The following is a 24,999-nucleotide window of genomic DNA, read 5'->3' as shown; positions in this document are numbered from 1 at the left end:
CATTAACTTAAACACCTTGAATTCTTTGTCCATCAGTGTTGGCAGGCACTGAAATTGTCAGAAATCCCACTTTCTTATCTGGAGAATGAACTGTAAAAATCTAATTGTCTTGGTAATGGTGTTTAGTAACAATTTTCTGTGAGGCAGTTCTCTCAGATTTTTTCCTCTATTTAAAATTAATTCCATAAATTCTAAACCTTTGTGTATTGGGAAGTTAGCAAACTTTAATTTACAAGTGTCAGTTTGTTAACACACATCAGTTCCATATTTGTAAATTATTGTTTGCTTCTGGCTCCCTCTGCATTCCAGCTAGCTGCTAAGGTTTTTCCTACTGAGTAGAAGAGAGTCTTGTCCCTTCTTGTTCTGAGATAAAATATCACAGGGCAAGGTCCTGCAGAAGTGGGGACTAGCCCTGAGCCCACTGGCTCTCAAGAGCAGCCTGCTGCCTCGTGGCTGTGCATCCCACCAGGTACAGCTGCATTTAACAGCAGCACAGAGCATACAGGTATTATCTGCAAAAATTAGAGTCAATGGCATTTTCAACATCAAGCCCTTCTCTGAACAGCCCAATATGAAGAGCGGGTGCTTGCTGAAGAAGCTCTTTGATGACAGGGTTGTTCACTGGTCACCCAGTTACCTCTGCACAAACCTAACAGCAAGAAGAAAACAAGTTCTGAGTTTAAGAATCACAGGCAGAAAAACTTACAATCAGACTTGGTAGACACAACCATTCTCAGTCCAACCTATATTTTTTGCTGTATTTCTCTTTAGTACAATACCATGAAATTCCAGCCATCTTGAGTGCAGAGCTGTATTTAAGTGCAGAGGCTTGCACAATAGCCAACAATTCAAGGACAAAATTGGCCAGGCTGTTTTAAAGCAGCACTGGAGTGTACCAATAGACTCAGAGTGGGTTTCATACCGGTCATGCTAGAAGAAATTTCAGCTACTCATTAAACCACACTTTACCATGAATGAGAATTTAGAAAAATATTTTAGCAGCCATTCATCCTCACACCAGTCGCACTTCCAGCAGTCTCACACTGAACCAGAGACGCAGCAAAAAGACAAAGCAAGTCCTTCAGCAGCTCAGCTCTTCACAAGGGAAGGCAAGTTTCCTTTCTGTTAATGCAGGATGCAACACAATGGATCTCAACTCCAAATTAGATTCTCTAAGCAGTGCTACAATGGAGAGATTTAATAATAACAATTAGTCTGTATAATGTACTCTCAGCAGCTGTCTGTGATGCTTTTCATTGCAGTATGCTTTCCTCATTGCAGTCAGTACCACTGACATGCTGCTAACAGCATAGCACCTACTTTATATGCTCATACATTGCCCCAAAATTAGAAATGGTAGTTGCAACATTTTTCCCTTCTCATGAGAGATGTATGCTCATGATTTGCAAGGGCTTGGCGCATTAAAAGAGATTATTATTACTATCATGCTGGGTTTTTTTAAACATCACCTACTTGTCTCAGCACTTCACAATTAAGAAGTCACAGCAATACCCCCCTAACTAAACCAGAACCATATCCTAGCACCCACACAATTTATTTTTGTTTTTTGGTTCTTCAAAAATACCAGCCTTATTTTCCAAATCCTAACTGCTTTTCTGAGCTGGTACTTAGCTGAAAACTATTTTTTTTTCCTGGCAGCATTGGCACTTGCATTTCCCCTTTGCTGGAGTTGGTTCCTTTAGCATGGCTCAGTCACAGTTCTAAGCTCTGCTGTGCTTTTTACTATACTGTCAGTCTCAGAAACCTCTTTATTCCACCTTGCTACTAAAAGGAGAGCCTGCTTTCAACTTCAAGTCAAGCTACAGTTGTATTATTCTAAAGCTTCCTTTGGAAAAAAAAATTAGAACAAAGTCCCCATCAGCGGTAATTAATTTTGACAGTGTGGGCTTTGTAGCAATTCACAAACCTGTACTTTGTGCATCAGCATTCCTTATTATTCTAATTAAAGTGGAACATTGTGCCCTCACCAGTCATTAATGGGTTTTCATTTTGTAAATGACATTTGCAAAAGTTAAAACGGGCAGTTCATATGAAGTCCACAGGCAAGAGCGTTAAAATTAGCATCACCATAGCAACAGTCTTCCATCATTAGTATTCAGGGCAACAGCAAATGTTTTGTTGTGCTTTTGTTTCCGAAAAAAGATTTTTCTTCACTTGTCATTCATGAATAGAAAAGGCTCAAACCCATATATTACAGGTAAAATTATTATATTCATTTTGATGTCACTGTTCTAGAATTTCCCAATTTTTTCAAGGTATTTATTTTTCAGGGCAGAGGTTGAATTTCACAATCTCTACAGCTGTGTACATCTAACTTCCTGAGCGACACTTATCCCTTGCCAGCCTGCTGCTCAATGGTACAGTTTCATATAAAGTCTGTCACTTCTACTCAAGAATCTGCACCAAGTAACAGATTTTGCTGAGAATCTGTAAAAGATGCATGCACAACAAAGCATGGTCAGTCCTCCCGTTACGTGGAGAGTGCTGGGTTTGTGGTTAAGTGATGCTATTTAAATGTCATTATTCCCCCCTTCTCGGGAACTGAATTGTAAGTGCACACATCATGTCTAGTGAAACAACATTCAAATATCATCTCGTCTTGCACAATTTAGAATTATGGAGAGAAGAAATGGCACCTCCTGCTGAAGGAGACCAAGGTAGATTATAAGCATACTCCAAAGTCCTTTACTGGAAGAGGTAGGGCTGGCTGCCTTTATTCATCCAAGTTTAAAGAGGACTTTATTGTCTGGAAGCACATTGCAGCAATATTTTGCAGTTTGAGAAGGAGTTTAGCACTGTATCTCCTAAATGTACCTAGGGGCATCCTGCTCACATAGGTGTGGTTCAAAGAAAAGCACATCATCAATACTGGGAACGCAGCAGTTTTCCTCTAGAAACAAATATTTTGTGTGCAGGCAGAGAGGGGTTAAGAAAAGCAAAGCAAGAGGAAAGATGTTAGTGGAAGTGAATGATGAGCAGGGTGAGGTCAGTAGGACTGCTGGTTTACTTTGCAGTATCCTGGATTTTCAGTAATGAACACAGATGAAAAGTAACTAAATGTTCTCTAGCATTATGTCTCTGGGTTTTAATTTGGCACAGGAAGATTCCTTCTTTCCTCTTCATCTTCTTAAAATACTTCATTGTGCAGAATTTTGCAAAGATGAGTCTTTAACGAGTAAATACACTCTAGTGCATTGTAAAAGATGGGGGTATTATCTATTTCATGAAAGGTATTCCTGTATTTTAATAGATGGGGCACATTTCCATACAGTGATTGCCTCTCTAGTACCTGCCCTTGCAGTATTGATTAATTTTTCAGCTAGTGAAACCTGCAGAACTGGAAAATCCTTAAAATGGTGAATACCTATATACCTGAGGAAAATCACTCTCAGATTAACTAAAAATTATCCATGATGGGTTGCCATTTGGTGTTTGGCTCTTGGAGGGCTTTAACACAGAAGGGGATAGCAGTAACTCCTAAGGTTCTGAAATATCTACATATATGTTTATGTGTTCAACCTCTATCTTTTCCAGAAGCACCTTTTTGCTAACACAAGTTCATTTTCCTTCTGTGCTGATTCACTCTACTTTTTTCCATTTTTTGGTGGCTTGTCAGATGCTTTCTGGGAGATACAGCATGCTAAAGCAGTTCATTTTCTCTGTCTTAGATCTCCATATCCTACTGCAGTGAGGATACTTACTGAACCGTAATATCTGGCAGAAGTTTGCCATTTGATCTTCACAGATAAATTCAGTAGAAGAGAGTAGCATAAAAAGGGAGTAATTTTCACTGAATCCAGAATGTATTCTTCATTTAACTAAAAGGTTTGTTTTGGGCCTAGCATTCTTTCTAATTTCTTTGTAAATCTAAGTTTAATACTAGTTTCTTGCACTGCTGAATCTTATAATCACCAGTTAAGTAACTCACCTTTTTTAAATCAGCTTTGGAGATCTTTTTAGATTATTAGCTCTTTGCAGTATTGAACTATAACATCATTAGAAATATTTACCTAAATTGCAAGGGGTTGATAGCCTTGTTTATTGCAAAAGTGACAGGCAGAGAGGAAGGATCTGTGACAGACTTCTGTTTTCCATTCCAGACTTCATTCTCAGACAGACCCTTGAGCAGTGGTGTGGCAAATGAGAGGAAGCTGCCAGTTTCTTATTTATCCAAAATAGTTAAATGCTGTGTTTCCCCAAATATATGTAGATACTTTCTGCTTAGGCATATCCTTGAAAAAGCTACTGAAGCTGTTCATTAAAGATGTTTCTGCCTTTCGTCTGGAAATACAGAAGGAGATGCACTTCTGTGAGCATGGATTTCAGATTTGCCACACTGGTTGCAGATTTCCCTAACAGAGGGTAAACTCTGGAAGTAAAAGCAAGCAAATGAAATATCATCAACTTTCTGTTTCATAAATCATTCTTCTTTAAAATCATACTCAGCTTCAGCCTACAGAAACCCCAGAGAGTGGGAATAAGTGCCTTGCAGCTGTTTTCCTAAGTGTAACAGACTGTATTTTGTAGCTGGAAATGTCAATGATTACAGGAATAAAAAATAAAAACCAAGAGTTAGAACTACTAAACCAAAACCACATTTTTATTTCTCATCTATAAACTTTTAGTGCAAGTAATTGGGAATACAGGCATCTTGAAATTTTACTTCAGTGTTTAGAAAGAAATTTCTTCCAGATTTCTGGCAGTGATATCTTTTTAGCCAGTAGGACACCATTGCTGAATAGCATGTTTTTGCTCTATACTTCAGATTACCTTAAGTATCACCTGAAAGTTAGAGGTTAGAAAACTGATTCCCAAAGATCTCATATTGATGAGTTCACCATAATTTCCAAACACTGGTTTGAACTTCAGAATCTAAAGCCAGCTATTTTGATATAAACCACCATGAGATTATGTTTTTGGCTATAGTTGTACTTACCTTATTTGTTTCCTAATTACTGCTTGTTAATGGGAGTGCTTTTGCTTTTAATACCACTGTAATACTACCAAACATTTCCACTGCAGACAGTGCTCTAGATCTCTGTATTTGACAAATATTTTTTCCTGCACATTCCTCATTCATCAGCTTTTCCACTATTTTAATTGTGCACAAAAGCAATTAAAACCTTACTAATATGGTTATTGCACATTAAAACTTACTTTCATATGCTATTATATCTTCTCCTGTTTCCAGTCGGAAGGAGGAATAAATATTTCATTGTACTCTTAACAATCTTGAAATAAGCAGAAGAACCAGAGGACTCACAGGCTATGGTGGTAGCAGTTTAGGCTCTCATCAGACTTGCTGCCAGAAGTTTGGAAATCAAATTCAAGCTCTTCATTTAAAGCAGCTTGCATGGATCGAGAGAAATGTTCATTGATCTCAGCAAAGTTGCTTCTTGTTTTGGTACTCTAAAAGGGATCAGAACGTGGCTGTCAGCATTCCTTCTCCTATATCACATTTTTTCACATCAGTGCCCAAAATATTGTAGAATAAACATGTGCCGCTAGCAGAAGGCAAATCTGTATCTGTGCCGTGTTCTCTAGAGAAAATTGAGCACAAAACCCTCAGCGCTGCCTCGCTCTGGGGCATTTGTTCACCATTCTAGAAGTAAGGAGTGGAAAAGAGTCTGTCAGTGTGAATCCTTTATCAAACTCGCCTGTGAGGGAATGCCCACATCATGTGCTCTCACAGTAGTCTTCTTTGCTTTGAATTGAGTCAGCCAAGGGGAATCATTTCTCGTGTGCCAGTGCCAACTTGGTTTTGGTCAGTGGGTGTATTTAAAACACCCAGAGACCTCCCAAACAATTTTTCTTTTGGAACACATAACTTTAAAAGTACTTAGAAACTTTGTTCCAAATTTCATCCACTCAAATTAAGTTTCCACTGACTTAAAGAGACTTTTCTTACCCTTACTGATTCCCCTTTTTTTTTGCTGTTATGCATTAAGTTTATCTCCTACATATAGCCATTTAACGAGCTGAGAGCCCAGTGGTGCTCTATCTCCAGTCTGGAGTTCTGCTCACCTCTTCAGCCAGTTCTGTGGCACACTTAAAGGACACTGACAAAGATTGTTGCTGCCTTGCCTTGTCCTCCCTTGTGGCATCTTGCAGATTTTCAGCTTTCCTCAACTTGCTCTTTAGTAGCTCCTGCCAATAACTGTTAGACATTTTTACCCAAACATTTCCTTAAGTCACAACTGCTCTGCTCTTTGTGGAGAGGTTACACAAAAAAGGCAACCAACCCAAAAAAACATCCAGAAAACTGCCTCCTGCATCATTGTCCAGACTTCAGTTTTCTTGGACAATTTGCTTGCCACAATCTTTCTTCTCTGAGCTCAGTCTGCTGCAAGGCTCAGCATTCTCCAAAACAACAGCTCAAATATATTCTATTCTATATATTCTATAATCTATATTTTATACTCTTCAGGTCTTTTAATACTCCCCAAATTAAAGTGATGTGTATCAAGTAAGAGCATTTGCCTGCAATTTTGTTTATTTGTTTGTTTGTTTCTGAAACCTTCCTGAATTGCACAGCATATTCTTTTTGTCTTAATTAAGAAAATAACATGTGCTGGTGAATAACGAGTAAACCTTTTCAGCGAAATAAGAATAATTTAGGGCTTTTTACCAGTGCAAGCCATTCATAAGTGTACCATGTGCTGACAACCTTTAACACAGCTTCACCTCACAGATTTCCACAGCCATTGAGACCAAACAGGTGGCAACCCCCAAACAGTGCCTTGTTATCTCTGAGGAGCTTTGATCTACCTAATGTATAATAAATAAGATACTGCATTTTAATAATCTTGTTGCTTTCATATCACTTGTCTTGCAAGTTCTGATTTACAAAAACTCATCCTGACATTGTTGGGGTTTTTTTAATTAGATTTTTTTTTGATCATTTATTTATTTCACCATACCTACCAGTAGACAGATGATACAACAGATGGAAGTTATTATACTGTATATTCACTGCTTCCCTGTCCATCTTTGTCCTCTTCTTGTGGCTGCAAAAGATGTAACCACTTTTCTTTTTTTTCATTCTACACCAAAGAAGAAGCTGACCAGATGATCATTTTAGGTTAAGATACTGGCTGACAGAAAATGCAGTTAGGCCTAAAATTCCCCTTCTTTTTTACATGTACTCCTCACTGTAAGGCCATTATCCCATCATGCTCCAGTAAAGACCTGTTTGGTGTTTTTTTTTTTTTAACCAATTAAATAAATTGTAAGAGCCTCTTTAAAAATAGTATTCTCAGTTCTGCTCTTACATGTAAATATATAACAATCATATAAATATATAACAATCTAGGTTTGATCGTGCAGTATTTTTAGCAATTTAATATTCATACTACGATTCAAATTCCATGTACTTACTTGTGGTCAGTCTGAAGGTTTGAAGGCAGGGAGGATCAGAGCAAATCCCTGTTTAAAAGGCACTATAAAGCCAATTATATTTACATAATATATAATAACATAGAATCACAGAGTACTGCAGCATTGCTTATGATTAGGTATTCTTTTTATTCGCTGAAATCCAGTGCTGAATTTCTCACCAAACTATGCAATGTCAAACTTAGCATTTAATTAAATGTTAAGTTATAAAAAGAAAAACTATATAACAGACAATTTTGCTCTAAAAGGTATTTAAAATTATTCTCATAATTGCAAATTATACCAAAAAAAGTAGAGAAAACATTATTTTAGCATAAAGACCTAAATTAAGAAAATAAGAATTGTCTTTTTCAGTGTTGGAGTTGGTGGCTGATTATATAAACTATACCCATCTAGGAACAAGTTAAAAAAAATTTAAAATGCATCAAATTGTTTTGAGCGAGAAAATGGGATAGACTGTCAAAGCAAGAACAATGTGTGCTCAGTAAGGAATGCAGCCAAAATTTTGTTTGGAATTAAAATTCAGCTCAGTGTGTAGAATGCAAGGCACTAAAAGGGTTAGAGCATCATCACTGAATGCTCTGCTCTTGCAGCTCACAAACTTGGCAAGATGCAGAAGTGTTGTGTGAATACACAGTTCAAAGGAGCAGAAGAATATTCTGCTGTATTCTACCTTTTACCAGTTTCTTACAGAAATTTCTACCTAAACCACTGCTTTGTATATAAACCTAAGAAAGAAAGGCTGGTATGCATTGGGAGTGCTTCCTCAATTTGATATTTTTGTCAAAAAATCTGCCAGTTTATTAAAGATAAAGTGGAAATAATAGTTGTTTTTCTTAGAAAATTTGCTGCAAACTTTGGAGATTACATATAAACTATTCAGCAAATTTCACTGGTAGTGACTTTATTTTGTCAGATTAGTTGCTTTCTGGACAGAAAATTCCCTGCTTAAAAATTATTATTTTTATTACCACCTGATTTCTTTGTGAAGCTCATCACAAAAGTTTGAGGATGTAGTGCAGCAAAGAACTTGTGACTGTCCTGCATGCCAGGTAAATCCCAGGCATTTGAGCTGATCCAGAACTCATCTGGCTCCCCAGTGTAGGGAGAGGTTGTAGCCATTTGATGGATTTACTCTGCAGGTCCAACTAGTTTCAAAAAGATACCATGGCTTTTTCAGCAGCTCAGAGGCATCAACTCCTACATTAGGCCAGATAATTTAAAATGAAAAAAATTCCATTTTTAGAACCAAAACTTATAAATGTGAAGGAAATCATGCTTTGGGTCCACAGCACTAAGTGGGAAGCAGAGGAATACCATGGCCTGCTGTAGGGCCATCCATTCTTACTCTCAGCAGTAACAAAAGGGTCACTGTGTGAAATTTGGACTAAGAAATTACAGTTATTCTCAGGGCAGACACACATAACAGTGTAACTAAGATAATATCCCACTAGAAAGTTCAAACAGCCAAAATATTGCCACATTTGGAGAGTTGCTCCCTCTTGGAAATTTCATAGACTAAATTATTTAATTAAATGTCAACATAGACACAGCCCCACCAGCCTGGTTTTCTCCAAACTGAAAGTTTCATGTACAATGTTGACAAGAAAATAATTAGTAAAAACAGTCACTTAATCTCTTATCAAACATAGTGTACTGTCATCAACAAATGATTGTTTTTCATTGCATAAATTCCCTTTTAATTATTTTTTAATTTTAAAGCTAAAAGTATAATTTTTAAAATGAAAACTATCAGAAAAAATAAAATATGGCATAAAGTAAAAACTATTTATTTGGGGAATGGAAGACTTTTAATGATGATACATTACTCACAAACAAGAAATACATTTCCTTGGTTTGTTTCCTAAAATGTAATTCTTAGAGCAAACCTTAATATGGAAATCTGCTAAAAATAAAACTCTCCAAAGGTTTTAGTTCAGTATTAAATACCCTGGTTTGAAAAAAAACAGTGGATTAGGGGGGTCTAATCCTCCACTCTCTGCTTGGGTTCTACTTGGCAGAATTCTTAGTCTGTCAGCTTCTGCAAATCTTTGCAAAATTATTTTTATCCTTAATAAATTATTTGCTCTGATAGTTACCCTAAAAACAGAACAAATTGAGGGACATGGGTAGAAGGACAATAATTTGAAAAATAATTGCAGTAGAATTTTAAGAATGAGAATGAAGAGCAACTGCAGCAACAAAACGGTGGAAAAGTAACAAGAGATCAATTTCTCAGCACTTAAAACAAAATTAAATGTTCATAAGCAAAATAAATTTTATTGCTAATGTAAAAAAGTATTTAGAAATCACGTCTAAACCCTGTATAAGGTTGAAGGTCTCATTTTGTATTATTATTTTCCCTTGCCTGATGTGTACTAGTATAAAGGAATTGACTAAAGTGATGATAATTATTTGCAAAATGACATTTTGTTGTGAAGTTGGCAGCCACAGACCAGAGCTGTTGATAGTAATTGAAGAAAAAACTATTTACCTGAAGAGCAGAATGATGATTAAAACAGCAACTTATTTTATTTTTTTAATGTGACAAACTGATTTTGTTATTTTGGGATAAGAGATGAATGCTCAAACACTTGTAATATTTTATGAGACAGAAGGTGTGACTTTAGAAGATCATTCTTTCTGACTTCAATGATAGGTAGAAAATCTTCCACACAGTACACAATAGGGTACCTATGTATTAAATTTATGCCAGTGTGAAATGGAAAATTCTGGACACTATTAAATAAACAAATTGTTTGAGTCCTGTGCTCTGCATTTGTAGTGTACCATGTAGATATAGAGAAATCTTGGTTTAATTTAATACCTTATTTTTTCCCTGGAAGGAAGGTGACAAAAACTGTGTGATGTTTCTTAGGCTTGATAACGGGAAATAAGGTATTTTGAACTTTTAAAATAATCTGTCTTTCCGTGTCGTGCAGTGAGGGAGATGATGAAGATGGGGAACTTCACTTTGTGCTAGCAAAAGGAATTTTCTTTTTAAGTCTGGACTGTTTTAGAAAAAGCTGAAGATTTTGATATGGTAGATGTGTAGGCTGACATTTCTGATAATGTGTTCAAAGGAGTTAGATGTAGCAGCAGGAGTCTAAGAATGTTAATATGGACCATAACCAATATTTAAACCCTTAATATTTTAGGTTTGCATGAATTGTTCAGCATTTAGATTGCACCTTTGAAAGCAATTTCCTAAAGAAGCAGCAATCATTCCAAATACAAATGTTTGTTTAGTTCAATGGGGAAAAATGCTCAGTGTAGAAAGAAAATAAGTATTTGGGCTGATTTTGAGCTAAACACATTCACCATTGTTCTTGATTTGATACTGGACTATGGAAGGTCCTTGAATTCATCTGTGTACCTTTGATCATAAATGTCAAGGCTCTTTGATGTCTGCTCTTTGGGCAGACAAGGCATTTCTCATTTTCACTGCAAATTTTTCACAGTAAAATTTGGCTGTGTTGCGAGAAAGGAAATCATCATTTTGCATGTTTATTCTTCCCCTAAGAGATTCCCTTTTCTGTTAAATAGCTGAGATCAGAGAACTGAATGAAAGTATGCCAGTAGAATTGCAAGCTATTTGAGACCTTGTTGAGATGCACCATGAGACATTTGGCTCAACTGTAACATATGAAATACTGAAAGTGCACCTAGACATTGAGTTCCACAAAATGCTGTTATTAGGCTTTGATAAGCATGACGTTTAAAATGTGCAATGTAGTTTAGCAAAACTTTTTCCTATCAGCTGGCACCCACAGAATTCTTCCCTGAATCAACTGCCAGCTACTGTGCTGGGGATAGGAGGAGCTACACAAAGATATTTTAAGTGTAAAAGCTGGAAGCACTACTTTGTAGGGAGAATCATAGTATAGTTAAGTAAATGGAAGGTGCTGAAGCTGTCTGGAATGATGTGGACTATATGCTAAAGCATAAATGCTTGGACTTTCCACAGGATACTTAAATGAAATCCTTTTCATCAATGAAATCCACTTACTAAGAAATAATTTTCATCTTACCTCAGAATTCCTTCATATCCCTCTTTACTGAAGGGTTTAAGTGCTGACATACTTTTAGATTCAATTAGGATAAAATAATATCTGTGCCCTAGGACATGGCTCCATTATAGCTGATGTTGGTTCATCTGTCTCTGGAAGCCCCAGTTAATGCAGGCATCTGTGTGCCTGTAGTTGTTTCAAATGTCTGTATAGAAACACTGATTTTCACTCTTTGGCATGGACAAGATGAGATTGTTGCCACTTGCCATTACAGGGTGCTGCCAGAGCTGTATGAACAATTGTCTCATTTTCTAAATAAAGTAAAGTATATTTTTTCCATAGGATATTGTTTAGAAATGAAATAAAAAGTTCCGTTTCAGAAATAGCAGATGTTAAGCTTTTGCTTTCCAGATTTTTTTTTCTTGCTGACCTCAGGTTGAGAGTAGTTGCTCAACACTGAACCTGAAGTTCCATTTCTATGCAAATAAATTATGAGAAATGTCACCTGGATCAGATTAAAGAGTTAGCCTGGATGGAATTACTGGTGAGGCCAGTTAGGTGTGGCTACCTCCTCTGCCATCAACTTCTCTAGGCTGGTTCCTTCCCCAGGTGCAGTGCTCTGCTTTCTAGATCCCCATGTAAGACATTGAGGAAGGGAGAGCAAAGCATTCTTGCCCTGCAGAAGGACTAAGTTTTGCTCATCTTACACCAGGGTATTGGGAGAATCTGTCTACTTCTGAAACTCTATCAATGTGATTTACCAGGAAGGGAGAGCCATCCCTTTCTCACATTAAGGCTCTGTATGGCCCAATCAAGGGAAAAGGTTCGGAGTAGGTCTCAAACTGATCTTTGCTAAGGTAAAAACAGCCTCAGCATCTCTGGGAAGAGGATGAAAAAGCCTAGTGTGTACATAAAAATAGGCAGGGCCTCTTGAGTTTGAATTATATTTATGTGTGGTATATTATAATCATTGATGAAACAACAAGGCAGGACAGGTTCAACATATATTGCAAAGCACGAGAAACTACAGGTTTCTGTGAGAACACAGAAAAGCATCCACTGCTAAAATACAGGCAGAATACAGACAGGAAAACATGAATGCATTAATTCAAAGGTGCAAAGTCTGCCCAACTAGTGGTCTGACTGGGAACTTGTCTGTATATAGCTGTCATAAAATGCAATCAATTTCATTGTTCTTTTACTACCTAACTGCAGCCTTACCATTGGAATACCCGGGTAAATAATCTTCAAGCATGATCTCAGTGGCTTTTTCACCAAAGGAGTATTTTCTCTTCAATATGATTTTGAAAGAAAGTCCTTAATGTAAGGAAAAAAAATCAGTTTGTATAATATTAGTCACGAAAAATAGATTTAATGTCAAATATATGTATATTATGGAATGCAACACAACCAAAAAGTAAATTAGTACAAAAAAAGAAAGCATTCTTCTCCTTTAATGTCTGTGGAAGCCTTTGGAAGAGCAGGCAGCTTGTTAGGGATTGGGAATGCAGGGTGAGCAAGTTTTCTGGTGCTGAGTGAAGGAGGACTGCAAGATACAGAGTTTCTTGATATTGAGATCTATACATTGATAGGAAACAGTAGAGAAGTTAATGATTTTGTAAGCCGGCTTTTGTGTTTGCAACACATAATTTTATGCATAGAGAGAAAGATTTTGAGGTGAAAAGAGTGCCAGTGAGTGAAAGAGTTTATGAAATCCTTCTTATTTTAATCCCTCCAGGAGGCAAAACAATCATTTATTTCCAACTGGGCATGCAAAGAAAAGAAAGAAATGGAGTTTGTCTTTGCTGCTTTGTTTAATTTATCCTTATTAGTCTGCATTTTTTTCTCAACTTTACTCCCTATAATGATAACCATTCATTTTGCCAACACAGATTCCTCAAACCAAGAATTTACTATGGTCTAATTATAGTTTTTCAAGTCTTATTTGTGCATTGTAAAGATCAGCAGGCAATTTTGTTTGACCTAAGTTTTTGTTTGGCAGATTTTAAGTCTTCTTTACATATATACATATATATATATATATATATATATATGGTTTTTTCCCTCTCCTTAGCTTTCAAAAAGCCTTACTTCAGAAGGGGTTTTACTGCTTTTAGTTTTCTAGCATTATGCTTCTTGATCTCTTAATTTTGGGACTATTCACACTCCAGTTCATCTCCATCCCAGAAGAGTAAGGGTTACTCCTTTCTAAATGTTCTTTCTTTACTGCAGTTTCTTATGGAAGGGAAAAGAGAGCTCTTGCTATTTACAGGAGCTTACCTGAAGAGCTCATGGCACTGGTGGGATCAGGATGTGCTATCCACCCCTTCCAGCAATGTGTGCAATCATACCCAGCCTCAGTCCCACTCTGCTCTTTTCAAAGTCATACATGTGGCAGTAGAGACTGAACACTCTGCCACTGTCACTATCATCTTAAAAAACAAATGTAGCCTCTCGAAATTTTCCTTTCCAAGCTCTCATCAGGCTGGAATTCATACCTATATTTAATGTATTCAAAATGACAGGCACCCTCTCATTCACCTTTCATCATCAGCATGCAGCGTGGTGCAACATAAGGCACACACAGGCTGCTCCTGAGGCTCCACTGTACCCATCTTGTAGGGTGACTAAGATTTCACTTTTAATCAGGTGTCCTTTTACAGGAGTAAAAGCAAGTAGAGCCCAAAGGAATGTGAAAGCTGTGCTGCTGTGCATTCAGCAGGAACAGAAGTGTTCCTGCCACATGTGCCACTTTCCATACGGAGCATTACATTGCTGTGAGCTCCATAATATTTACTGCAGAATTAATTTAAAAATAAATAAAATAAAATGTAAAATAATAAGTTACATCTTCTTCTGCCTATTCCAAAAATACCTCAGTGAAAAAAATTGGTGTGAGCTCCATTTGCCAGTTTCCTGCCTTAGAGTGCAGAGAATGAGCCCTGGGTAAGAAGCACCAGCCTGTCATCCTTCATGTGGGACGAAGGTTGGGTTTCCCTCTGGACAGGAAGTGGTAGGCTCCTTCCCCAGTACCTATGGTGTAAATTACTGATTTTAACTATACTGAGCTCTACGTCAAAACCAGAACAATAAAAAAAAAAAAAAAACCAAACCAAAAAACCAAAAACAAATTAGCAGCATCCAAAACCAGTGTTCTCTTCTTGGCTTTTCTGAGAGAGCCATGAACGATTGCCCAGACACCATGGAGGTGTCCACCCTTGGACCATATTTAAGACACATGATCCAGGAAAGTGCCATTGTGCCATGCTCTTTTATTTTTAGCATTATTTATAGAAAAAGAAAAAGAAAATGGACTCAAACAGAGGAACAAATTAGCCAGCACAACACAGGGCACCACAGTATCTTCTTAAATGCAAAGCAAACTAATCCACTGTCCAGATACCTGAGAAATGGTAAAGCCACACTTACAAGGAGCCTATACACTTCAGAGAGCTCTGGAAGTAAGACTTAGCTAGTAGGAAAATGTTCTGTCTTCACCTTCAATGACAGTAAATGTCACTTTAGTTTTCTAGCTCATAAAATGCCAAAGTTAAAAGCAAACTTGTTCCTTTAATGTCTATCTTAGTTTTATGCAAGTCCCAACACATTTCTGCAATTGGGTTTCCACATCTGTCTTTAACATGGAGTGATGATGCTAATCCTGTACATAAAACTTAACAAAGATTTATACTCAACTGTAAATGTTTAGGGTTCAATTAATTTATGTTCATATAATTAGTCTTAATATGTACACGACTCTGGCTCTTCCTCCATCAAAAAGGGACAACATTCTGAGAAGAACTTATTAAAATAGAAAAATTTGCTTTCTTAAAAGCAGAAACTCCAGTGACCCTTTGGGCAGTGAGCAATGCAGTCAGATTGACTGCAAATCCAAATAATCTTTTGTTTTTCCTTTTTCCTGAAAGAGTTTTGGGGTAGTAAACCCACTTCTAAATATCATGCCTTTTTTTAGGCAGCCATGATTTCCCTTTAAGCACCTGGTGTTATTAAATGCTGAAGACGTAGATACATTGATTAGATACAGTCCAGGACAAAAGAACAATGTAGGAGAAATAAACACTGCTCTTCTTCTGATTAAGGTCTCTGTATAGGTGCAGAAGTTGACTGAGTAGCCCTTGCATTAGAAAAGCACCACAGAGAATTAAAACACTGCTTATTCTGTAATCCTGTTTTATTATTTATAGGGAGGTGACTATCTTTTATCAAATAAATGGCTTAAAATTAAGTATGGCATAAGAATTGGCTTCAGTTACAAATGCCAAAGACAGCAGCCATTTGCAGTGCAAACAAAATATATTTATGTAATAAATTACGTGTGGTTTAAAAGTAATTTGGAGTAAGAGTGCACATTATACAGCAAAAATATAATTTTCAGGTCAATCAAAATAGCTAAAGCTTTGGTGAATTTGGAGACAACAATCAGAACTACAATAAATAGATTTTTTATAAAAATCAATTTATAAAGTCAATAGGCCTTAATCCCTTAATCCTTCAACATTCTTGTTTTGCCCTGGATGTTCTTGAGTGAGTAATAGTTTGAGTTGGGAGATCAAAGGGTTAATTTGCTTTTCAATTGGAGAATGACTCAGAGTTACCCTTTATTGTAAAAAAAAAAAAAAAAAAAAATGGTATGTGGGTGTAAGGTAGGGAAAAAGAGCCAAGAAAATGGATTCACTAATTGGGGTTTTCACCTGCTGTGAGTCTAATTGAATACAATGCTTTAATTGTAACTCAAGGAGAAAGAAGATTATGCAAAGTATGAGAAATTCAGACTGGTTTTTAAATTCTTATTACTTGGCACTATTGTATGGGAAAGAAGACCAGCATGATAATAGCAGCATCAAGCTTCTGTTAAGGCAGGCCAGGAAGCTCCAGAAACAGTGAAAATTGAAGGAATGTGTGTCAGGGAATCAGTGCTAGATATTTCTGAAGGAAAACAAACCACTTTTGCTGTGAAACGCCTGGCCTCTGGCTGCCCATCCCTGTGTATGACACGAGCAGCTGCTCTCTCCTTGTAGTGAGCGCCGAGGTCCTCCCAACTAGGATGAAAATCATCCTGTTTTAAAGACTTAAGGAGGGTTTTGTCACTTCTTAAAACTCAGCTAAAAATGCAAAAATATGAGACTGCTGATATAACACAAGTGACAGTCTTCAGCCAGTTTATTCATGTCAAAACTAAGGTATAGTCAGAGCAATTGATCTAACACCAGGTCCACAAAATTAAATGGAAAATTAACAGTCTAATGAGTTTTAACATGGTGATTTATGTTTACACAACAATTATTCCTCTATTTTCTTTCTATATTGGGGTAATAGTACAGATACAAGGTTACTGAAAACTGTGAATTAGATATGTTAAAATAACCTAAATCATCTAGAAACTATGAGAATTTAGCATTTAATTCCAAAAATATTTACATTTGAGGACCTGATGGGTTGAACCTTGAGCACCCCTCACATTAATGCTTCTAGAAAAAAAACAAAAAAACTGTGGGCTTTCCTTAAACTGCTTGTTGAACTTTTCTTAAAATCAGATAATCCAACTACCTGGAGCATAAAGGGGAGCCCTAAATTTCCTGGTGCTTAGGCTAACACCCTCCAACTTCAATGCCTACTGACATCCATGTAACAGAGGTGGGATGAATTTTCCATGCTTCTGGGTGTGCATCTTCCCAGTGTAAAAAAAGGAAGATTCTTTTGTACATTTGAAAGGTAGAGAATAGATTTAGATTTGATATTAGGAAGAAATTTTTTACTGTGAGAGTGGTGACATACTGGAACAGATTGCCCAGAGGAGTTGGAAATGCCTCATCCCTGGAAGTGTTCCAGCCTGGATGGGGCCTTGAGCAACCTGGTCTAGGTGACAAGGAAGGTGGAACTAGATACTCTTTAAGGTGCCCTCCAACCAAAACCACTCTATGAATCTGATTTGAAAGACAATGGTTTTGGGGTGGCTTTACCAGGAAATCACAATATGTAAGGCTTAAAAAACTACTTGGTTATGGGAAGGACTGGGAGCCTTCATTAGGCAAGACCGGCCACGCTGATTTGAAGCGCTTGTGACACCAAAAGGAGATTGTTGGCTTTTCTTTGTGTAATGCATATTGCGTAGGAATTAATGCAAAGAAACATTGCAACAGTAACTCGGCGTGAGCAGAATTATTTCCTCTGCACTGACAGATCCAGGGGAGAAACTCACCCTTGCTTCCCTGCATGGCCAAGGCAAGCCCTTTAAAATGAAATTAACTGATTCCACTCATAAATAAAGCACTCAGCATTTTAAGCACCAAAATTAAACGCTGAGAAAAAGGGGGGGGGGGGGGGGAAGTTCAGGTTAAGGCCCATTTCAAATCTGTCTGGATTTGGTGCATATTTTAGCGAAGTTTTCTTCCCAAGCCCGCTGAAGACGAACTGATTTGCCGCCTCTCAGCACACGCCTCTCTCTGGCCGGCCGGCCAGCGCCAGGGCAAAGAACGCCCCAAAAATAAAAAGGAAGTCAAAGGAAGCCCAGAGGGCTTCCTTCAGAATAGCTGCACAGCACCGGGGAGACCGGTGCCCTCAGCCGCCCCGCCGCCGGGATGAGGGGGGAGGCTCGGGGCTGAGGGCAGGCAGCGCCGGCACCGCCGCCGGGCGGGAGCGGGGCGGGGCGGGCAGCACCGCCTCCTCCTCCCTCCCTCTCCCTCTCCCTTTCCCTCCATCCCTCCCTCGCTGCCGCCGTCCCTCCCTGCTGGCGGGGCGGCCGCAGTGGCGCTGAGCGGCTGAGCTGGGCGGACGCGCTGTTTCTGCCTCCGCGACGCCGCCGATCCGCCGCCGCCATGAGGGAGCAGCTCCGGGGGTAAGGGCGATGCGGGGCGCGGGCGGCAGGTGCCGGCGGGGCCGGGCGGGGGCGCGGCCCGGGGCCATCCCGCGCTCCGCGGCGGCGGCGAGCGGCGTGGCCGGCCGCCGTCTGCGCCGGGCGGGCGGCCGTAGCTGCTTACACGGGAAATCGTAACTTGCCGCCGGGTTTCTTCTGGGAACTTGAAAGGGCGTTGGGTTCGGCGCCTTTTCCCCGTTCCCGAGGCCGTAGTTGGGCGCTGGATGCGCCCCGTTGGCACACGTAGGAGATGGCGGTGTGAGCGACACGCAAGCGTGGCACTACATGTGCCTGTACCTATACCTGTGCCTACACCGGTGCTTGTACCTTTGTCTGTGCTGGTACCTGTACCTGTGCCTATATCCATGCCTGTACCTGTGCCTATGCCGGTGCCCGTGCGGGCAGGCGAGGGGAGAAGCCGCGCCAGGGAATCGCGGCGGTGCCGCAGGTGCGCGATGCGCGGGGCTCGCCTTGTCGCTCCGCCGGTCCTGGCAGTAGCGCGGTGCTGCACAGCGTCACCTGCGCGGAACATCGCCTGTGGGGCAACTCGGGTCGGGCGTGAACTTCAGCGGAATTCCTGAAAGCAAACGTGCTCGGAGGTGTATGGCTTCTTTCCCCCCGTAATTTCATGCTTAGAAGTAATCTCTCAAGTTAATAGGTAGAAGAGGCTGGGAGGGGATTCCCTCCGGGCGGTTGCACTGCAAGTGCTGTATTTCTTGTTGCTATATGGCACCTTATATTGCCTTTTAATAGCTGCTGTAAAACATCTTGCAGCCCGGGACACCGGAGGTGTCTTGCACTGGAGTTAGGTAGAGAGGTGGTTTTTGCACGCGTATGTGTGCAGAGCTGGGGAAACGAGGAACCTGGTTATATCGGGGATCTTTGACCTTTTTAGCACTAAGGAATTGTTCAAGGCCATCGCTTGTCTAAGCCGGGATTTGACAAGACCCTGCAGTGAAATTGCTTTGGCAGAAGTGGAGAGGAGAGGCTTTGGAAAGGAAATAGATCAGCCAAGAGTGACAAGCCGGGGGGGCAAGGCTCACCCAAACCAAGCCACTGAGTGGGAATCTTTTCCCCTGACAGAGCAGACAAAATAAATGTTTAACATCAAGAGGAGAAAAAAAGGGTTACTATTCAGTACTTGACAGCTGATATTTGGCCCTTCTCCTATTTTCATTTCCAGTATTGGCAAAAAACTTTAATATGTATCGGTGTCTGCCTTCAGCAGTCTGATAAATCTTGCAAAAGCCAATAAAACAGGCTAAAGTCAAATTCCTGCTGAAGAGACGCTGATCCTTGGCTTAAACAGAAGTAATCTCTGCACAGATCGGTAGTCTCTAGATTTACAGATGAAAACAGTAGTTCTTTGTAAAGCACAAAGGAGTGCCACCTTTTTACATTGCTAATACTTTCCATAGCACTAACTTTTTTTAGCTTAGGCATTAATGAAGCACTGTAAAAAGAGAAATATTAAGTCTTTCTTTGCAATCACTGTCATCTTCCGTTGAAAACGTTTTTCTTTTAAATTAGAGGTAGTGTCTATTCATAAAACCTCTCTCAGTTGCATTTAGGTTAGTTTAGTAAAAGCCAAACAACTATCATGTTTACTTTGGCTTTTTGACAACAGTCATAAGGAGGTTGGAGTAACATTTGATTCATCGTAAAGACAGAAGGTGAGAAGTATTGTAAATCATGTTGTTTGAAACGAGATGAGTTCAGAGGTTTGTACAATACCACTATAATTTTGGCACTTTTTTGTGAGTATATGTGACTATTGCTATGCGATAGAATTTTTTATTCTGTGCACATCTCTGCGTTTGCACATGTTGTTCATGTCGCATTTGCTAATGAAGGGTGTGGGGAGAAGTGCAGCAGAACTGGCTCTGGTATCACCAATGAAGTGAGCTGTAAGAGTTTAAAAAGGACTCTGCAGTTGCAACCTAAAATTCTGCTCTGGAGCTGAGCAGTAAATACACAGGACCTATATTTTTTGTTTTCTTTTTTTTTTTTAAAGGGCTGAGGGAGAAGAGATGCAATCAAAAAGAGTAAAAGATTTGTGAATGTTACGGCGCGGCTGGTGCAGGAATGTGGGGGGGGATTTGTGCAAGAATTTGGGTGTGGGGGAGCATTGCTTTCAATTCCTCCTGCTGCTGGTGTTGCTCAGAAGTAATATAAAAAGAATGAAGAAAAAATGACTGTATTTTATCCAAACTGATCAAGTCGTAACAAGGGAGCTGTAATTCAGCCAGTGTGTCTGTTAGGATATCATCTCTTGATTTCACGTTTCCAATCCTGTATGTTGTTGGCGCTGCTGACAGCGATGAGAGACAAATCTCTCTGCTGTTGGCAGGAACAGAGTTCACACAGGCATAGTGTGACAGAATTCCCTACATAAAAATTATCCTTGCTAATATAATATAATCACCCTTTAATGAAGTGGTCCTGTGGTTCCCCAAAGGATGTATCAAGTGAAGACTATGCTTTCATCCTACCAAATTATCAGTGTGTTTAGTGTGCCAGTCACACCTGCACCAAGGTGTCACCACTAGCCATTGCTGCTCATCTTCTTTTCAGGCCTGGCTTTAATTTCCTTTCCACTTTTGCAGCTCAGGTCAGGTGAGAAAGAGGAAAATAAGCCAAGTGAGTGCACTTATATTTTTATTTGTTTCAGAATGCCTGTGATTTAAAAGCTAGTGATCAATTTAGTTGACCCAAATGTAGAGCCAAATTGAAAAATATATCCTCTGCATGTGCAGTATTGCAAAACTGCTGGCTGTGTGTGCCAATGTCTTTTTGTGTTGGTGGTTTGTTGGAAAAGCATTTTGAGTACTTATTTCTGCACATATTCTCACTCTGCTTCAGCTGCTGCTAGTCAAGAGGACTCAGACTACACTTTTGACGTCTTTCTGACTTGCAGGCTTTAAAGGGCCTTGTTCACCAGAGTTTCAAACTCTGGCAAACACTTTGCTGCAGATCTATTAAGGATGCTACAGCATTCCCAAGTGTGGTTGAGGCTGCCTGAAACTGCTGAGCTGGCATTTCACTTCAGACGTTGCTCACAATAAGGGCATACACACAAATCCTCCCCCACCAGTCCAACCCCAGAGCTCACAATTAAATGGCCTTTGAAAATGGCAGAGAGGCTTAGGAAGAATAGCCTTGATGGAATCTAACCTTTCCTGGAGCTGCCCTTGTGTGCCGAATAGTTGATAGTTTTCTGAGCTGAAGACGTTGAGAGGCAAACGCCTTTTAGCTGGAGCAAAATATCTGCAGCCTTCTTGTGTTCTGCATGCCAAGTACCAGCAAAGTGTGCCCTGGCTCCGGACGGCCACTCAACCCCTCCGGTTCCCTTCCAAGCCTTTGCTTGCTCCTGCAGGAGCACAGAGGGGTGCTGGGGGCTGGCCAGCCCATCGCTGGGGCTGGTACCAGGTGGCAGCTAGGTGGTCTCTGCCCAGGGTGGGATCCAGCAGGTGCAGGGCACTCTGCCCCTTGGGTGCTCACTGCTGGGGAGCTGCTGGGGCAAGGGCTCTACTGGCTTGACTTTTATGGTTTTACGAAAGGAATATTTCCTCTAAGTTGCAACAAAGTTTCAAATTAAAGCAAAAGGGAAAATGTACCTGCCCTGCAAATTCAGTCTTTGTTACTTGAACATGAAGCTAATTAAATAATTCTTTACAAAATGTGCATTCCCCGTGATAATTTATCTTATACTGTGAAAGAAAACCATGCTGAGTAGAGGTTTGGTGTTACTGGTATTAAAAATATCTGAAACCAGTTGGAGTCCAGTGTTTCTTTGGCAAAGAAAATTTTATTTACATGTTCTTAGAAAAGCAGTTGTGTATTTTCAGCACTAGTAAATGCCATAAGTACACGCTAAGCTCACTGATACGTGGTTAGGCCTTATGATAAAAAATTAAAATAAAAAATTCAGTAAATTCCTTATCGGTTATCAATGTTATCGGTATAACATTGATTTTTGGTACTAGTTTTTCAAATGAAGATGATCCTTTTGTTCTTCTATCCCGCACAAGCATGGGATATGTCCATAATCCTATCTATATTTTCCTTTACCTGTTGGCTTTTAAATGTTTTCCAGGGGAATCAGTTTCTTTGAAGGCTGTCAGGTTGACAGCTATGGAGTCTGAAATTATTTAGTTTGTCCATAGAACAATTGGGGCTACCAAATTAATTTCATACAGAAAGGCAGCTTGTTTTCAGAAGCTTCTTGTAACTGTTCACGTAAATTCTTTTTCTTGTTATTGCTGTGTGATTCAGCATACAAACCATGGTACAGTTCCTGTTCAAATATACCCCACTTTTGGTGCTTTCTGCCTGTGGGGAAGCAATCCAGGGTGACCAAGCTCATGTGTGGGGAACTATTGATCTGGGACTGACATTGGGTGCAAACAAACTGCAGCCCCTGGTCTGTAGGTGTGAATGTTTGTTTGGGTCTGCAGCTGTTCACCTGAATTTCTGGCTACATGGTTTTCTGGCTACATTTCTGGCTACATGGTTTTCTGCCATGAATGCATTTCCATCTTATTTTCCTTTGGAGGGCTATATCAAAAGAGGCTTCTCACAGTTGAGGTTTTAGGAAAGAAGCTGTTCCTATTTTTCTTCAAAAATACGCTTTATACCTGGGTGTGATAAAAGGTTCTGGTGTTGCATTCTCCCTGCAGAACCTGCCCATAACTAAGCAGGATGGGAAATGCAGGAGCTCAGATGTGGGTGGCCCAGATCCACAGGTTTTCACTTGAAGCTACCCAGTTTCTGGGAATAAAAAACCAACCAACCAAAAAAAAAAAAAAAAAAAAAAAGCCCAGACCAGGCTGAAATTTCAGAATAAAATTGCATCTACCTCTCTTTGCAGGACTCATTTTTAACAGAGCAAAGTACAAGTCTGGTTTTGCTCTTGTGACGTCTTTCTCCCATTTTCACTGCCTTGAGCCGCTGAAGGAATTGAGAGGGGCTGGGAATGCTGAGGTTGTTGAGACAGGGCTTGTTTAAAACCCTGTGCTCAACTAGGGCAGCTCTACACTAGAGTTTTTTTCTTCTGCTTAGTGCTTGTGATCCCTTTTCATTCTTTCTTGTAGCTACAGAGCAAAATCTGAAAATATTATATATAGTAAGCTGCTGAACATATAGAGGTTACTGGGGCAGTAAGTATTCTCTGGAATCAAATAAATAGCCTGTCTTTTAAGGCCAAAATTAAATTGTACTAAAAAAAAAAACCTGGCACAACTTTCTTTTTCCTTGAGTAGAGGTGGTGTTGAAGTGATACATTGGAAGTTTTACCTCTTCTTAGTCTATAAAGGGTAAATGTGCACTTGGGAACATCAGTGCCTCAAAATGAGAACTCAAGGACTGTTTGTTCTCTAAAACAACCTTGTTGTGTCAGTGTTCCAGGGCACAGTGCAGCCCACAGGTGCTGCTGGGTGGTGGTTTGGTCTCCTGGAGCTGGAAGCTGTGTGCTCCAGGAGCTCCACAGTGCTGTGGGTCAGGTCCTGCTCTTCTGCATATGTTCTCCAGGATGATGTGTGCATGTTGAAGCCTGTATGTCTGCTTTTAGGTATGGAAATGGCAAATGTATTTGCTGATAATGGTATGCTACATACATGTTCCATATATATTTATTTTTTTAGTGGAGACTCACAGTTGTTTCTTAATGCAGCTGAATTCTGTTTGAATTGAACAGGACTTATTGGCTACGGGATAGATAAGGAGGATTTTCATTCAAGCCTTCTTTGTTAATGGAAAGATAATCATGTTAGCTATGCTGTCATTAAAAAACAAACTCAGAAAGTATAACCTTAGGAGACAGGAGTTGCTACTACATCCACTAACACTTCACTCTGTTGACTTTCTCACGCTGCCTGTCCTTCGGCAACACGTTGTGTTGCAAAGCTGGAGGCTGCTGACCTCAATGCAGACACTCGCCAATTTACATTCTGGTCATACTGCAGCATTTCATAACCCCGCTTCAGCTTTTCTCTGGCTTCCCAACAGCTCTGCTGCCTGACGCTGCACAGGGACCTCCGGAGCCAGGGAAAGGGCCTGGGAGTCCCAGGAAAGGAGCAGAGCAGCCAAGAGTCTTTGCTAGAAGAGATTGTCACTCTAGGGTGCAATATAGGCCTGAGAAGTGGTGTAAGCTGGTGTTGGATCGGAAGCCTGTGGCTCAGGGATTTTAGCACAGGTGTCTGGACTGAAAGGAAGGATTGGACCCACTGCATTGGGTGGTTCTTACCTACTACATGGGAAAGGGTTGAGAGAGCTTGTAGGGGAAAGGAAGTCAGATTCGGATCTCAGTGTCTGGTCAGAGTTTCCAGAAACTCTTTAAGAACTAAGCCCTCTGAAATGTCTGTCCTCTAGTTTGGAGCAACTGGAGAATGACCAGTACAGAGCAATGAGTTCTTAAGAATTGATGGCTTGCAAATTCCTCAAAACATTGACATACTTGGTGTCTTGTTAATTAGCACTACTTTTAATTTTATTTCATGAGTCCTTCCCTGAATAAAGCACTCCAGGTTAAAGCCTCTCATTGAAGGAAGACAAGCCTGGCACTGCTGAAAAAGAAATTCTCTTTACTAACTGTCACGTTTTGTGTTGTAGCCATGAGACGCAAACGACCTGCTGGGATCATCCCAAGATGACTGAGCTTTACCAGTCATTAGGTAAGGCATCTCTACCAGATGTTTGGTG

The 24,999-nt window shown here is 39.8% G+C and overlaps 1 protein-coding gene across 12 annotated transcripts in view; it reads left to right on the top strand.

Annotated features, from left to right (window-relative positions):
• The window catches only part of DMD (dystrophin), a 971,087-nt gene that overhangs the window by 868,714 nt on the left and 77,374 nt on the right, over nt 1-24,999 (top strand). For 8 of the 12 annotated variants that reach the window (XM_050969735.1, XM_050969772.1, XM_050969742.1 and 5 more), the window contains one exon: nt 24,910-24,971. In XM_050969735.1, coding sequence (XP_050825692.1) covers nt 24,910-24,971 — 62 coding nt within the window. Of the gene's footprint in view, nt 1-18,134; nt 18,283-24,909; nt 24,972-24,999 lie in introns of those variants that run through there. The other 4 variants (XM_030234276.2, XM_030234279.2, XM_030234275.2 and 1 more) reach the window with 1 other exon arrangement.

The sequence above is a fragment of the Serinus canaria genome, chromosome 1 (genome assembly GCF_022539315.1).
Source record: "Serinus canaria isolate serCan28SL12 chromosome 1, serCan2020, whole genome shotgun sequence".
In the NCBI taxonomy this organism is placed as follows: domain Eukaryota; kingdom Metazoa; phylum Chordata; class Aves; order Passeriformes; family Fringillidae; genus Serinus; species Serinus canaria.
This window is presented reverse-complemented; position numbering and strand designations above follow the sequence as displayed.